At 34.9% G+C, this 17,044-nt stretch overlaps 1 protein-coding gene across 1 annotated transcript; it reads right to left on the reverse strand.

Moving 5' to 3' along the window:
- Positions 1–1,039: 1,039 nt before the first annotated feature.
- LOC117334552 (very long-chain acyl-CoA synthetase-like) lies at positions 1,040–16,496 on the reverse strand. Its single transcript, XM_033894235.1, has 12 exons — positions 16,209–16,496; positions 12,227–12,387; positions 9,823–10,087; positions 9,575–9,685; positions 9,112–9,327; positions 8,588–8,746; positions 7,376–7,500; positions 6,785–6,976; positions 6,131–6,239; positions 3,075–3,270; positions 1,973–2,070; positions 1,040–1,583 (listed from the first exon to the last, which is right to left on the reverse strand). The coding sequence occupies exons 2-12, from the start codon at positions 12,329–12,331 to the stop codon at positions 1,273–1,275; spliced, it is 1,887 nt and encodes a 628-aa protein (XP_033750126.1). The 5' UTR covers positions 12,332–12,387; positions 16,209–16,496; the 3' UTR covers positions 1,040–1,272.
- Positions 16,497–17,044: the final 548 nt, after the last annotated feature.

Consider the following 17,044-nt stretch of genomic DNA (forward strand, 5'->3'; position numbering starts at 1 on the left):
AGAAATCTTGTTTACAATCTTATGAAACTCATAGTCCATATCTTTTCTTCTCTTTACATGCAGAAAATCATTTTCATGGAGTCTTAATCTATTATTAAAATATGAGGCATAGTCTTGGTAAATAAATCTCAATGCAAGTTCCGAAATCCCGTCCAGTTTCTTAACACTTTTTATACTGATGTGCCATACAAGAAGACAATAGTAAACATTTGTAACGATTAAAGAATACACTTCTTCCTTTCATGGTAAAACAAGAGACAATTCGTTTCAAAACTGAAAGTTCTTTTGATGCTTTCCTACAAATAAAAAAAAATGTAAGTCAAAATTTAGCAAAGATTTTAATTGAAAACCGCATTATTTTACTACTTATCTGGTTTTATGATAGTATCACTAATATCAAAACTATATATCAGCTTACTTTTCACAATGTATTTTAGTTGAAACTTCTCTGTATTGACTTTCATTTGATTTTCTTTGAACCAACTAATTACCGTTTTACAGTCATATTCCATATTAGTAATAAGGACATTAAAATATATATTTGAACCATTTACAGTATTGTCATCAACATTACTGCATAACTCTGGTGTCTAAATATAGTCGGCGTATTGATTTCATCGACAGTGTTATTAATGTATACAGTAAAAAGTGTCGGGGACAACTTACAGCTAAAGTCAATAGAGAAGAGGTTAGAGAGAGAGAGCGTCGAAAAAGCACATAGCAGTATGATAGTCTATGACGTGGTGTCCTTATGACGTTACACACGACAACAAAACGGAGACATTTTTAATGGACCGTCCAATCCAGTGTCTCCCGCTATCACATGGTGATTTTGGCTGATTGCGTTACTGTTGTCAAAGGAGTATGTTGTTGAAAACTTCAATGTATATTGTTAAAGTTTTGAAAAAATTATCGCTTATTCTACCTTCTTCTAATTCATTCTAACTGATCTGCGACAAATAGAAAGCGCCGTTCAGATGTTGTATAATCCTTAGTGACGATATCAATCTTATATTATTAAAAGTAATTAATACAAGCAGTGATGATAGTTTTTATTGAGTGATAATTTCTGATATGTCACTGGTAAGAATATAATAAAATTATCTATAATGTTTCTCCTGAGAATACAAGATAAGAAACATAATCACGACCAAAGTTCAACTGTAGGCCCATTCCTACAACAATTCATTGGTGTATACATGTATGTGGGAAAAAAGATTATAAAGTGATTTCAGATTTTATAAATCTCAGATACAGATTGAAAATAGAATATTACAGTCTGGAATTAATTATTCTTTCCTTTGAAGACTGAGTTAGACGGGAATACGTCTTTTTATCATTGTCTATGTAATACATTGGGTCCTTGATCCTGTCAACGTCAAACCCTTCTTCTACCAGCTCGAGTTTCCGGTGTTTCATCGTCTGCGTCACGATAAAGGTCTTCTGGAATCGGATGAATATTGGCCGGGCGTAATTAGGTAAGTCTTTCTGGCATAGCCTGTACAATGACTGCAGCATAGAAGGAGTCACGTCTTTATTGTCTTTCACAGATAAAGCAGCCATCCCAGCTCTTCCTTCCGTACCTTAATTGGTAATATCAAAGTAGAGAATGATTAGATTAAACGTTATACACATGCAATTGATATTTATGTCCTTAACACAGGTTTCATATAAAGTCTTGCGATATCAGCCAAATGACACCAAAGACTGTTGATTTAAAATAGATAGCTTAAAACATTATTTATCCTTGTCACAGCACCAGAATTAGATAATGTCATAGACATGACCGGGTAGGAATATGAACTTTCGAGCTTTTCAAACACCACGCTATTCGATTAAAGTTTTAAACTAATTACAACTGCAATTTTCTCATTGATATAATTGTGAGTTGATATTTCTATTTTGTTTGAAGTGCGCCATAAGATCTTATTTTCGTCAAACCAAGACAACGTTTATAAATACGCCTGTTTACCTGTTATTTGTACCCCGTACACGTTGACGTCTTGAACGAAGTCGAGAGTGCTAATGACGTCGCAAACCTCTCGGGTCGATACATTTTCGCCTTTCCACCTGATGGTATACAAACAACAAATATAATCAAACATGGACGAGCGAATTCCCTTCCTTTCTCTTCTATCTACTCTAGTTTCCTGGATAGTATCTGCACTTAGAGACTTCGTTAAAATGTCTTAGCATTTCATAAATATATTGAGAAAATTTATTTCGGCTGATTATCCATGGATAATACGTCGATTATTTTCATGAATAGAATACAATGCATACGTTCACTGGACGTCTGTCGATCACGATTTTTCGGAGCGAAAATCTGCAGTTCCCGGGTTAGATTCGTTAGCAATGTCTTAAATTATCACATGTCATTCCAAATAGAACAAGCTACATTGTACAATTGTACACTGTATAGTAGATCATTGTGTTCGCCACAGATGTCATATGTCCATTATTCATAGGTTTTGGCCAATATGCTGTTTCTAAGCACAAAGTATTAAACAAAAATTACATGAGAAAATCATGAATATAAAACATTATGGTATATATCCATGTACAAAAGGAGCACGCGATATTAGCATCTTTTAGCACAAATTGATACAACAGGAGACAAAGAATAGATAAATCACCATTGGCTGGTCTGTCCTTAAAGGACTTGTCGTAAATGATAACGGTCTAAACTGTTGATACCTACAGGAAGGGGCAACGACGGAAAATCAAAACGGAGCGAAGGAAACGTCAAAATTGAGAGGTGCCCCATAACTCCATAATGTCAAAAAGCTATGAACTGATAAAAAGTGTGGCGTGTAAGTTCACGAATTTTCGTTACTTTAAAATCAATTCATATATTACTTCACGTGAACAACTCACAGATCATGTTCTCTAACTTGATGAAATTTCTTACGTTTAGGCAATACTATCTTATGATTATTCTCCCGAAATATCAATAAAATCACCTTATACTGTACTCATTTTTATATGGGCATTTATCAGCACGATGGTGCCATCAATGCAATATGTTGAAACGAAATTCTTCAATATTCAGTTCCTGTATACAGAGGCCTTACCTGAAAGTGTCCCCGACACGGTCCCTGAAGTAGATATAGTAGTCCTTGTCCATGTAAAGAAGATCTCCAAAGTTGAAGTATTTGTCACCGTCTTTGAACACATTTCTTATTATTTTCTTCTCGCTCAGTGTTTTGTCACCCTTATAGAACCCAGTGTATGTTTCCGGTATTGGAGTTACAATCAGGCCCTGTTCACCTGTGTTAATCAAATAAACATATATCAATACTTTTTTTAGTATAGCAGTATAGATATTTCAAATGGGCAAAAATAGAATTAAGAACATTTCATCAAACGAATACAATCAGATAGCTTTGCCTCGCTCTCACCAGAAACAAGACTGATTATTTTCTACTTTAATGATTTGATAGCAAGGAGAACCTGTCATTTAATGATATCGAAGAAGAAATTTCTATGAATTAGAAACAGCAATTTTCAACTCTCAGTCATTTACTTTTCTGGATCAGACTCAAAAATCAAACGGCCACAACAATGGACCAATAGCAACCTAATACAAAGTTTGAGGCCAGATTATCCTTCATTATTATAATGAATTATATATATCAATACTTATCTTAAACTGTCAGCCATTTGTTTTCTTAAACAAAATATGCATCACTCGCTTGTTGGATGATTATCTGCCTTTTAATCAAAATAACCTGATTCTACGACTTTCAGTTAATCAGAGGAAGTCCTATGAACAAATTTTACATGTTACAAAAAATCGTTTGAATGTTTTAACATATTTGACTCAGTAATATTGGATATAGGTCAAGGTCATTTCTTGGTACAAAACATGTGGAGCATCATCTCAGGAGCCTAGTAGCCAAATATCATGATCCTGGGCATCCTGGTTAATGAGAGGAAACCGTCCGAATAAAAAACGTTGACGCCGGACGATCGACTGAAAGACGATAGACGCCGCACCACGGCAGAAACTCACTTTACGCTTCGGACTAGGTGATCCCAAAAACTGATAACAGCCTTCAACTGTAAAATACAAAGATTGACACCTTGCGGCCATTTTCTTTTATGGATCAGACTCAGAATCAAAGGAGCACAAGGGCCCAGGGGATATCTATATGAGGAAAATCCTTCTAGTACTTCTCACGATATAAGGATAACAGGTTTTCTCACAACGACGGACCACAGTCCAAGGACTACGGAAAAACAGTCTACTATCTTATGATGGTGGCCTAAAAACTAAACGCGGAGACATACAAAAGTGGTACCTGAAGTGATAAAGAGTTATTCAGACGTCGATTTTGGACATCTCTACCTTCAAGAGAGTCAATAGCGAATTCAAATCGTCCACAATTACTTGTAGGAAAGTACTAACTCTGAATGGCATCCATAATTATTCCATCATATATTGCTTTTATTCCGTATAACACAATCACAAACATATTACCTTTTAAATCAGTCGCCTTTAGTACATTTAAGCCAAGGTCTTGTATTACCATTGTAGAACTTTGCAAAATAGCGCCATTCATACAATGTATGTTCAGCTATAAGGAGGACGATCACGTATGAACTAATGAATAGAGTTGGAAACCACGAGACTATTTTTTGTGTCGGGAAAGTTTATAGCATGCGACTCGCCGCACTTTCAGAAACATAGAACACTTTCAAAATTACATTTGATTGCATTCGTGGTGTTTTTCCCCCTTTTTTTCTACGTACATGCATTATATGCTTGCCCGTACTCAAGTATGTACATGCCTCAATTGACAGAATTGTAGGACTTTTCAGCTGTAGTCACATATTTCTCATAAACAAAATGTCGGCCAATATGAAGCTATCGGTTACCGATATGAGAGTCTTGTAAAGTCCATGTCTCTAATAACTCATAATTTGTGAATTTAAAGTCTGAACAGTTCGCGAAATTAAGTATTCGCGAAATCTAAGGGAATTGCAGTAAACTCAATTTGAGTAATCATGTCTCTAGATATTCAAATAAGACATTTTATAATGTTTTGAAAATATCAATCTTTCAGGTAGGAGATGATTATACCCATTTGAAAATAATACAAATTTTGATCCATTTTAGAAAGCCTATATGATACAAAATATAGAGATATTTTTAGCCCACCATCATCAGATGGTGGGTATTCAAATCGCCCTTCGTCCGTGGTCCGTGGTCCGTGGTCCGTCCGTCCGTAAACAATTCTTGTTATCGCTAATCCTCAGAAAGTACTGAAAGGATCTTTCTAAAATTTCATAGGTAGCTTTTCCTTGGTGCATATTGCATTTATTTTGAGACCAATCGGAAAACAACATAGCCGACAGGCAGCCATCTTAGATTTTGATAATTGAAGTTTGTTATCGCTATTTCTCAGAAAGTAATGAAGGGATCTTTCTCAAATTTTAGATGTAGGTTCTTCTTGGTGCCTAGTTATGCATATCGCATTTTGAGATCAATCACAAAACATCATGGCCGACAGGCAGCCATCTTTGATTTTGACAATTGAAGCTTGTTATCACTATTTCTCAGTAAGTAGTCACGGGACCGTTCTCAATTTCATATGTAGGTTCCTATTGGTGCCTTGTTATGCATATTGCATTTTGAGACCAATCGGAAAACAACATGGCCGACAGGCAGCCATCTTAGATTTTGATAATTGAAGTTTGTTATCGCTATTTCTCAGAATGTAGTGAAAGGATCTTTCTCAAATTTCATATGTAGGTTTCCCATGGTCCCTAGTTTGGCATATTGCATTTAAGGACCAGTCGGAAAACAACATGGCCGACAGGCAGCCATCTTGGATTTTGACAATTAAAGTTTGTTATTGATATTTCTAAGAAAGTACTAAAGGAATCTTTCTCAAATTTCATATATACATGTAGGTTCCCCTTGTTTGAAAAGTACTTGAGGGATGTTTCTCAATTTGTACAGATTAGTAAGAGGAAGGGAAAACTAGAGATCAATCTGACATGGAACCTATAAAGATCATTCAATGGTGGGCGCAAAGACCCTCTTGTCCTCACTTCATTTCACTTTGTAACTTATTTGTCTTCCCCGACATCCTCTATGGATCTCACGACGTTCTTACATTACCTGGTTGGATTTTGATGCAGTGACCTGCTTTGTCGCGGATCGGGCTGTCCTCAATTGGGTCATACCGTATTATATGGATGTCGTTAAACTGATCTTTACTTGCCAATCGCTATCGAAAACAAATGTTATCCATCAATATTTAATTTCAATATAAGATAGATTTGTTTTTCTTTTCTGTGTTCTGAAATCAGAAATGTATGGCATATTGTAAGATTTCTGGTATTCTTTTAATGTAATTATTTAAATTACAATGGCAATAAAATGTGTATTAAAATCTATTCTAAATCTTTAAGTTTTCTGTCAAAACATTGACAACGAAAATTGCAACTTCAGCAATATCATTAGACATATAATCCAGAAACACATGTGACGGTTTTGAAACAAAAACCGAGTATGTCGAAATCCTTGAAGTATATTTTTTTTTCAATAATGTTGATAAGTGAAAAACACGAAATAAATCCAACCTCAGAGATCATAAGAGAGGAAAGAATTAATATAAAACGGGTGAACATTTGATTTAAGATATCTTTCTGTGAGAGGGCAAGAGGGAATTTTCACCATCTAAGAGACGCTCACGTGAATTTGAATTCACGCCATTAAGGAAACGTTAACCTGAAACAGAATTATTACCTACAACTAAAAGTGAATTCTCACCATCAAGGGTGACAGCCTCCCACAGGCCCCGACCTTTTGGGTAGTATTCACTAATACTCCAGTGCCTTCCGTAGCCCCAAACATTTCTATGATCCAAGGAATGTTGAAGCGTTTCTGAAACTCTGTCCAGATGTCCGGTCTTAGACCATTCCCGAAGGCAACTCGGATCTTATGGACGGAGTCAAGAGGAGTCTTTAACATAGCAGATATTAGGTTGAAATTCAAATTTAAGTATTGAAACGAAACATTTTTAATTCAGTATCATTGATTTCGGTCTTCTTTTTGTATAGAGAAATATTTTATCACCAAGATAATCCATTCAAAGTCACCGACTATGGCGAGTCCATGGTGCATTCCGAAAGTCTGGATATGTAGCAGCCATATTTTCAATATCAAATAAAAATATGAGCACTTTGATTGCAATTTATTTTGAAGGTTGACCTAGGAAAAAACAATAAAATGTGTCTGTCCAATCTAGTAACAGCACAGACCCGGATTTTGTCGTAATTACCATATGTTTGCTAGCTCATTTATTACATATGGCAACCTCGTAATATGGTGATTTTTTTCTATACTGAGATGCAAAATTACCTCTGGTAGTGAAAGAATGTACCGGAGGAGCTCTCCTATGTATTGTAAGACGGTAACGTCGTAAAGACGACAATCCTCGAAGAAGTGGCTGGCGGAAAACGTTTTTCGCAACACTATTGTAGCCCCTGAAAGTATATATATAAAAAATACAGAAGCGAGGGAAAGGATTTACCGACAATAAGTTTATGTCTAAGAAGTAAGCCGTGTATTGATAAAACAATGTTATATTATATATCTACAAAGATAATCCTTATGTACACCAGTCGCGGTAGTTGAGTGTTTTTTCCAGCTATGTCGCTTTTAAAGCGAGGAACATTTAAAATTTCTGTGTAACTATGTTTCTGATAAATCGTGTATATATATATAACGTATTTTGTATATTTTAATTTGATTTTCTGGAAAAAAAGTTTGGTAAGATGACATATATATGAACGCATTCATTGTGTATTGATGGAGTCTTTTCTCTTGAGATTATTACGTGGTTGTATCAGCCAATCAAACGCGACGTCTTTTTCATTCATACCCCCGCAACGAAGTTTGGGCTAGAATCATTATGTCCTGTCTGCCTGTCTGTCGTGCGCATATGTTGTCCGAAGAATTTCTCTCAAACTTGTGAACTGACTTCTATGAACGTCACACAAATATATGCAAATGTGCATATGTCTTTTTTCCATCAATATTTGTGTTGCCATGAAAAATCGTCACTTTTAATTGATTGTCCAATAAAGAACAATAACTCTTGAGTCGTTTGACTAAATTCATTCAACCATTGTCAAATTGTGTACCTAAACCATGACAATCAAGTTAAAGCAGTAAGTATTTTTGATGTGTTGAAATTTAACCATTGGCGATACATGTACTAACCAAATTTGGTGTACGTGGGTATTAGGGGATGCAAAGCAGCACTGTTAAGGCTTTGATGCCATGACAACCACGCTGAAGCAAATAGTAGCATCTTACTTAATGAAACTCAGATTATGTACCATTTCAATCAAATTTATATTGAGGTGAATAACGGATAACGAATAAATAATGTCCTCTGACAGTTCTGGTTTAAATTATTGGGCTAATAACGTAATTTTTAAGCAAATGAAAAGGATTGTTACGAGAAAAATTAAACTTTATTTCTATAACATGACATAACATTATATGAATCTTTAATAGAATGCAATATACAATATAATGATTGTTTTAATTTGGAATACGTCGTACCTTGGTTTAACACGTTGAAGAGGCAGAGTAACGTGGCGGCGCTGTGGTACAGAGGTGTGACAACATATACTACGTCACTGGAGCTGAAATCAAACATGGCGTAGATTGCTGACGTCCAAATAGATTTGGCATGATTGATGATGGCTGGTTTTGGAAGTCCTATCAAGGAACACAATTAAACATGTGTAAATGTTTACATACATTTACAGATGGTAACGTCATTGATTTGAAATGGTGAATAATGAATAAATGTCAGTTGTTCAAAGGCATTCAATCACTTGCCGATTTACCTTCTTAAAGAATAAAAATGTGACCTTTCTCACTTTAAAGTTATTCAATGATTTGCTCAGGTGCTGACAGACAGCTTCAAACCTTGCACCGAGTCCAACATTTTACATAATCATTTTGCTGTACAAATATCTACATTGGCTGTGTATACATTCATAAAAAAGTATTGAATGGTGTGAAAATAATCTATTAAAATCTAAACTGTAAATGTATATGGTCAGATGTGTCACAAGTACCTGTTGTTCCAGATGTATATATAAAGCACATTGGTGAAGTCAATTTCACGTGTGATCTGGCGGATCTACAAAGGTTAACTGGCAGTGTGCGTAAGATTGCGTCGTCAAATGAAAGTGTGTCTGGGGGTAAACATCCCTGGGCCTTTCCCTGAACGTATACAGCTACGGCTGGCAGCCCCTCTCTGATCTCCATAAACGACTCCAACAGTTCATCACCTGTCAAATTAAGGTAAAATAATTGTGACGTCAAGAAAAAATATGACCAAAGGCTAATACAGCTACCATGAAAGAGGTGCAAAGAGAAACCGACAATGTGTTTAGGAAGGGTAAGCATCTTTTTATTTATCAACAACACCCACCATGTGAATCAAGGCTCAAATCCATGTTTACAATGTATGCAAGAACCATGGTGATGACAACGGAATCTCCAATTATAAGAATGAACATTCCGCACAGTACATACCGGCTCCAATGATGATGACTTTGGCGTCGCTAACATTAAGAGAGTACAACAATGGTTTCGCTGTGAGATGATAGTTGATGATGGCGTCAGACAGACCGGCTTTCAACAGGCCTACGAGAAAAAAAATGTATGATCGTGATGATATTTAACGATTAAGAATATAAGACACTTATTGGACTAGTTGTTTTTATAAATTTGAATAGACGATGTATTGTTATAAGGAACTATACAGTTGATTTTTTCCTTACCTAATAAGGTCCACACGAAAGCGGCTTCATTATAGATCATCGTGGCTACAGTGGCATTGGGAGCAAGGTTCCAGGTCAAGGCCAGGTTTGCGACTCTGTTAGCCATGTCGTTCACGATCTCGTAGCTGTACATTTTTTCCTCGTGGATAATGAAGGTTTTCTTGGGGTTCCTGGCCACGTGGTCTTCAAATATATCCACTAGAAATTTTCCAGACAACATTGTCTCCGCTGTCAGTTTTGGGACTTGTCTTGCCCTTCTTATTGTCTGAAACGAATATACATAAAACAACCGCATCGACTCATCGCTCAAAGGAGACAGTGTGGATATAGAAACGAATTATCTCAATGTGTTCATTGCTTATGTAGGAATGTACAAAGGGCACACACTTAAATAACATATTTAAATATGAAACTAAAAGCGTTAGCCTGTTGCTAGCTAATACCCTTGCTACTCATCAATTGCACTTGTATAGTTCATACCCAGTTTTACGTATGATATCAGTGATTGATAGTGTAGACCACATACATGTATGATCACTAATATCCCTGTTGACAAAGTAGTGTTATTTCTAAAGGTTCACAATACCAGTAAAGAAACATCTTTAATAACGGTCCAGACTTTACCCAGCCAGTTTGAATAAAATAATTTAATTGATCAAAAGACTGATGAGCTATAGCCATTTCAAAAGAAAAGGCACAGAGCATCTCGATTGTTCACCTAAATATTTCTGTAACAATGGCAAACTACTCCCATAAGAGTTATTTAACAAATAGTTTGAGACCTCTCCGAACAACGGTTGAAACTGAATATGGGCCAAATCCTTTATTAAGAGTAAAAAGAAGGATTTTAAGGATTTCCTCTAGGGTCATGCCCTCCTTTTATACAAAATTGAAACTCTTTGCCGGATAATGCTTATGACTTAATTTCAAAATTCATTTAGTCATTTAGGACGAGTGACGATTTAAATGGAAAACACTATTTTTTCTTATTTTGTCACGCCCTTCTGGCCACAAGCAAGTCAGGCTATCTGTTTATGCAAACTTGCATTTCCATTGCCAAATAATGCGTCTGACATTCTGTCGTTCATGTCTAGTAGTGATTTCAAGGATTTATATATATTTTAACTAGTGGGCCCCGTCCCTCTGACCTTAAGGGGGCGACATCCTCCAATTATACAAGACTGGATTACATTTACCCAGAAATGATCCAGACCAACTTTTATTATAATCCACTCAGACGTCAGCGTTAGAGTCGATTCAAAGAAATGCTGACGGACGGCCGGACGGACGGACGCTACTGCATGATATGAGCCCTTCGGTCTTTAGGACCAGGTGATATGTTAATCTGAGTATCGTTTAGTCAGTAACGTTATTCAATTTCATTTTATTTTATTGGACATCAGGCAAAGCCTATATAAGTCCTCTCCTTTCATAAAACAGGTAAACAAACTTAAACATATTTACATACAACCAATATGGATTATACAATAAGAAGGGAGGTATCTTCTTAGTTTGTTCTGATTTTTACATGATTAGAAGAAAGTAACTTCTTAAAAGATGATTGAAATTGTTTTGAAATGTATAGGCATGCCTATTTGGTCAAATTGAGTTTATCCCCCTACAGCTACAGGCCAGTAACGTTACCGTGTATATTCATTGAACTTGGTTCTTTAGGTTACGAATAGTTATCCGGATAGACAGCCAATAGACCGATTGACATACTGGGTATGTACATGTTTGAAAACGTTCATGTTTTTGTTTTTGTTTTGTTTTGTTTTTGTTTGATTTTTTTGGGGTTTTTTTTTTGGGGGGGGGGGGGGGGGGGGGGGGGGGTCATATTCTATGCTGAATTTTTGTCATATATATTATTATATTGATATATGCATACAATGTACATATAATTTAATATGAGAAATTTATCATATCGAGTTATCAAATAATGAATAAACAAGGCTATTATCATTTATTTCTTTTTGTTTGCAAAAGAAGTTTGTTGTGTTTTTAAGCAACATTTTTACATATGAATTAATTGTAATACTATGTTGCCAAACAGGTTTTAATTGGCGTGCTTTTTAGAGTTTTGGTTTATAGAGTAATAGATTATTATTTTCATTCCCAACTGTATCTAAAGACAGTAAGACGATCACTGTGGAACGAGTGGCGTTGGTCGTTTAATCCACAATAGATCAGTTACATTTTAACGTCATGTTTTATCAAAACTTTGACAGGTTTGGTAAACATGTGTAAAACAATATGTCATTACATCAACGGATACAACTGAACAATTTGCTTTCTTTCAAAAGGATATTGTTGTTTACTCCTGAAGCAAAACACATCATGGCAACAGGAATGATATCATATTAAAATATACGAAAAATCAAAACATCATCTTCGGTCATCTTACCGCGATGTCGTCCGCTAAATATGGGACCAGCATCCTCCATGCCACCAGTGCGGTTGTTGCCGTCCCAGCCAACGCTCCGAAAGCAATTTCCTTGGGTGTCGGCATCTTGGTTTCAAAATACTAGATTCTGTAGATCAGTGACCACAAATATCGGAGTAAACCTGTCGTAAACATAAAAATTGGGTTTCAAGATCATCTTTAAGTTTATCGGTTATCTTTCACTATTAAAGTACTATTATTCAACAGAAATGTTACTGTTATTAATCAAGAAACAACTGATAATATCGCAAATATCGAGATAAAATACCCTTGCTGATTAGTTGAATACTAAATATTGTCCGATATTCATAGACCTTTATTAATCACAAATATATTGTATCTCAGGCGTCTGCTTCTGATTAGCAATTATAGAAAAAAACATTAATTAGCCATAACTTCTACTTTACTATATCAACAAGGCAAGAATTGTCGGTGAGCTTCGAATCGCTTTGAACTTAAGTTCAATCCGACTTAAATATCAAATGCACACAAACTTCAGTAACGTATCTTGGTTTAGAATCTTTAAAATCAATACATGGTTTCTTTTGTCGTATGACAATGATTTAAAGATGAGAAAATGGACCAGAAGTGGTCGTGTTAGCCGACGATGCATCGGCTGTGGAACGGAAGTAAACAATATTTTTTACAGCGGTGTTTCAAGGGGCAATATGATTGGTCGACAACTCTGTAAACAATACTAATTATGATTGTCGACCAATTAGGCGGCCCCTTTTTAAAAGCTCTAAGATAAATAAAATAGTCTATTTCAGTTTCACAGTCTATGCATCGTCCGATGTTTATATCTTACACTTGTCGATAAAGTTGAAGGGGATATTTTAGAGCATAGCGGCATGGTTATTGTTCAGGATGATTATTTATGTGACTTATGATTGTTCGCTGCTATATCTTACACAAAATAACTCTAATGATTGCATTAACAACAACTTATTGATGATTTTAAGAAACTACATGTCCAAACGAACATTTTGGCTTATTACATTTTTACCAGTGAAATTTATCAAACTGATAAAACTTACATTTTTACTGCAGCGATGAGCAGTGAAAATATAAGATTTTGTAGTGAAAATATAAGTTTTTCGTTTTTGACCAATCAAAGCGAACCTTTGTATTCACCTCATTGAAACTTGTCGATTTTTCAAATCGAAGCGAAGAGATAAATTGGTTATATTGCAGTATTTCTGAAATATTCAAACTAGTTTTTGACAAAATAATCTCTTGGCGTAAACATTTTATGCTATTCTCCGATAACAGCTGAAAACGCTTAAATTGCACTGATCAGTCCTTTCAAAGTGACGACGTCAAGTTGATGTGGAGTAACGTCACAGTGACGACTTCATGAATTATCATAATGATTCCCGCACTTTTTTGACACTATGAATTTTCCGATGTTTTTAATATTGATTTTGAACATAAAAAAAGCAATAAAAAGAAAATTGAATGGTTTTCCGTTAAACATAACATATCGTATGATATACATCTTGATATTCTGTCATACTCGTGAAATATATGTTATATCCAAAGGAAATCATTCAATATCCTCTATTTAATATATGATTAGTTTTGTGCAAATCTGTGGGTGTTTCTTCGTTTTTAAAAATCAACATTATTCCACAAAATTCGCCTCAACAGAACTTCGGATACGTGGTACTTTGTTAAGTTACATTAGCCTTGCAAATCATGCAAGTCATGTATCTTGCCGTCTGTTTTGTAGCTTTCAGAATTTTAGAAATTGTAACGTCAAATTTTCTCATCTTCACTCATAATTCTGTCTTACACCGTCTTACAATACAATAGGATACATTGCAATACACTACACTACAATACAATACAATACAACATGATACAATGCAATACATTGCAATGCAATGCAATCATCTTTGTATAAAGTTGCAAACATTCATACAAACAATATAAGCTCGTTAGAGCTGGTATTGCGACAAACAGTTGTATATGTACTAATGAAAACAATGAAGAATAAAATCAAGAGTGAACAAGTGTATATTGATCACAGAATTAGGTGGTAAGATAGGTTAAAGAAAAATAAACACTGGTATTTAAACACTGTGCTACTGCAGGTAGGGTTTAAACACAGGACAAGTGTAATTTACATACATTATGTATATGCTCATATAGCAAAACGTAAAAAATGACTGAATATACACTAATAGAGTGTGGTTAAAAAGAGTGAAATCAGGTATTCAAGAAATTCAAAAGTGTTGACACGTATAGAATAAATCAGTCGAAGCACATAAAGATAAAGTACATGATCAAGGGTTAACAAGTGTATATCCATCACAGAATTAGGTGTTAAGATAGGGTAACAAAAAATGAGCACTGGTATTTAAACACTACTACAGGCAGGGTTAAAACACAGGGCAAGTGTAATTTACATATATGCTCATATAGCAAAAGGTTAAAATTTGCTGAATATACACTTACATAGTGTGGAATAAAAAGATTTGACATCAGGAATTTAAGAAAGATTGTAACATTATAAATATAGTTAACCTTAACCGACGTGTCACCTGTTCGTGCATGCATGACTAACATTTGTACTTGTATTCTTATGAAAAGAGCGCAAAATGCAAACGACTAATGTGTAACTTATACCAATATATACAATGGCACGCGATTGTATTTAACCTTAAGAATGCTTTAACCTCACTATCTACAACTCTCCTGGGTTTACAGCGAGCGAACAGAATAATTCGTATTGATTATATATAATGCATGTACATATAATATGGCATAACATAACAAAAAATCACATGTCCTTGTACTTATTTTTTCACGATGGCCATTTGAAAAATATATTCAATTATACAATTTGTATCCTATTTTACTAGAATATGTAAAGAAGATTAGAATCATCATAATGTTTTGACCTTTAACACTCCGATCTATAAATCCTATACTCACAAAAATGATATAAAACTTGTCCACATATGTCAAAATATGTGAGGGGGGGGGGGGGGGGGGGGGGGGGGGGGGGGGAAAGAAAGAAAAAAACTGTATTTCTTTTTCATACTTTGTCAGTATATAGAGCATATCTGGGGTTATAATAAATTTGAAAAGAAGGTCTGTGAATAAAAAAAGTTATTGTCAGAAAGAGTTAACTCCATTGATCAATTTCCAGAACAAATACTACATGCATATGAACCAAACATATATTTTAAAATAAATCAAAATATTAAATAATAAATTTATTTTTACTGAAAATTATGCCTGTGCTATTTCATATAGTTGATTTAAATATTCAATGCAATGATTTTTGTTTTCGTTTATTTTTTATACACCATTGTATTGTCTAGGAGAAGTTATTGCTTATGTCCGAAAGGTTATGTTAAAACAGTTTTTATGTTAGCTTCGATAACAATTGATATTTGAGTGACTTCCATCAGTATCAAGATTCTATGACCATTTCTACTTGTAGAGTATTCACTTTACACACATTAAATATGCTCACATATAGAGGATATTTCAGACCCAGCAGCCTTTTTTTAAAACCATAAATGCTGCTTTGAAAGGATATCATTAAATTTATGTGAATAAGCCCTTTATATCAAGAACATTCTACTGCGACATCAATTCAACATTTCCTTTGAGTTCTACATCTCTAATGGAATTTAATTAAACAAGCAGCGTACTACATAAACACTGCTTATAGCTATAGTTAGTAAATTTACACTAATTCTTTCAAAGGATTTAACACTTACTTAATTTACACTCAAATAATGTATGTATAGAACTACAGGATATTAAATACACTAGACAGGTGAGACTTGTGATTTGATTTTGATGTTAACAACTAACAAATCATCTACATGTGCTTGTCCAACATAATGTATATTTGTTTATGTGTAAGTCACGTTTATTTGCCCTAAGAGGTTGGAGGGTCAAAATGCTGAATTTATCATGTTACCTTAATTATTGTTCACAAGACGAATGTGTTGATATCTCCATTCTCCATAGGTGACACTGACAGCAGGGAGAGGTTACAGCCGGCTGACCGATACTCGTCTGCTTTAGTCCAATTAGTTGGCCCTCAGATTCTCAGATCTAGCGGCAATACTTACATATCATATATGATTATAATTTCACAATGAGTCGACTGTCACCGTGATGCACATTAATCATAATGAGTCCTAATGCAGTGTCATCTGCTGTATCACGTAGTAACATTACTGTTCTGTCATCACGTGGTACTGTATTCACTCAACATCTATTTCTTGATAAAATCTCAAGACAATTTTGCTACCTTTTCTATTCAAGCGTAACACTATTACGAATTTCTTTCATGTGTGTCTTGTCACAAACACATTACCGTAAGTGCATAGACCTAAGGGAAATATGTGTGTTGTTTGTGAAGAAAGCAACAGACCGTCTAATCTAATCTGCCATTGAAGAAAAAGTATGCCTTGCCTTCCAACCTGCTACTGACGTCGTCAATACCTCAAATCAAGTGGTTGTAGTTTATTGACTCATGCAAATGAATACATTAAGAACATTTCTTCAGAATTTTAGCTTTTATTATACAGTGTATGTCGCATGGATAGTAAATATATGTTAATGTATAAGTCATGTTAATGTGCCGTAACTCATAACAGAAGAAACTGAAGTCATGTGTGGGGGAGTCAAAAAGCTTTCTCAATATTTCTTTAGGATTTTTAGGTATGTGGCAGTGATAGTAAATATCAACGTTGGTCCTGATATCAGCGATAAAAATGATGAAATGGCAACAAACCCCAAAACATAGTC

This window comes from Pecten maximus, chromosome 9 (genome assembly GCF_902652985.1).
Source record: "Pecten maximus chromosome 9, xPecMax1.1, whole genome shotgun sequence".
NCBI lineage: Eukaryota > Metazoa > Mollusca > Bivalvia > Pectinida > Pectinidae > Pecten > Pecten maximus.

Excerpts from the sequence above, each read along its gene's own strand:
- LOC117334552 (XM_033894235.1), bottom strand. The coding sequence starts at position 12,331 with ATGCCGACACCCAAGGAAATTGCTTTCGGAGCGTTGGCTGGGACGGCA. Across the intron at positions 8,747-9,111 it reads ATATACATCTGGAACAACAG|GACTTCCAAAACCAGCCATC; the intron begins GTACTTGTGACA and ends GTTCCTTGATAG. Across the intron at positions 6,240-6,784 it reads GGAGGCTGTCACCCTTGATG|CGATTGGCAAGTAAAGATCA; the intron begins GTGAGAATTCAC and ends TGTTTTCGATAG.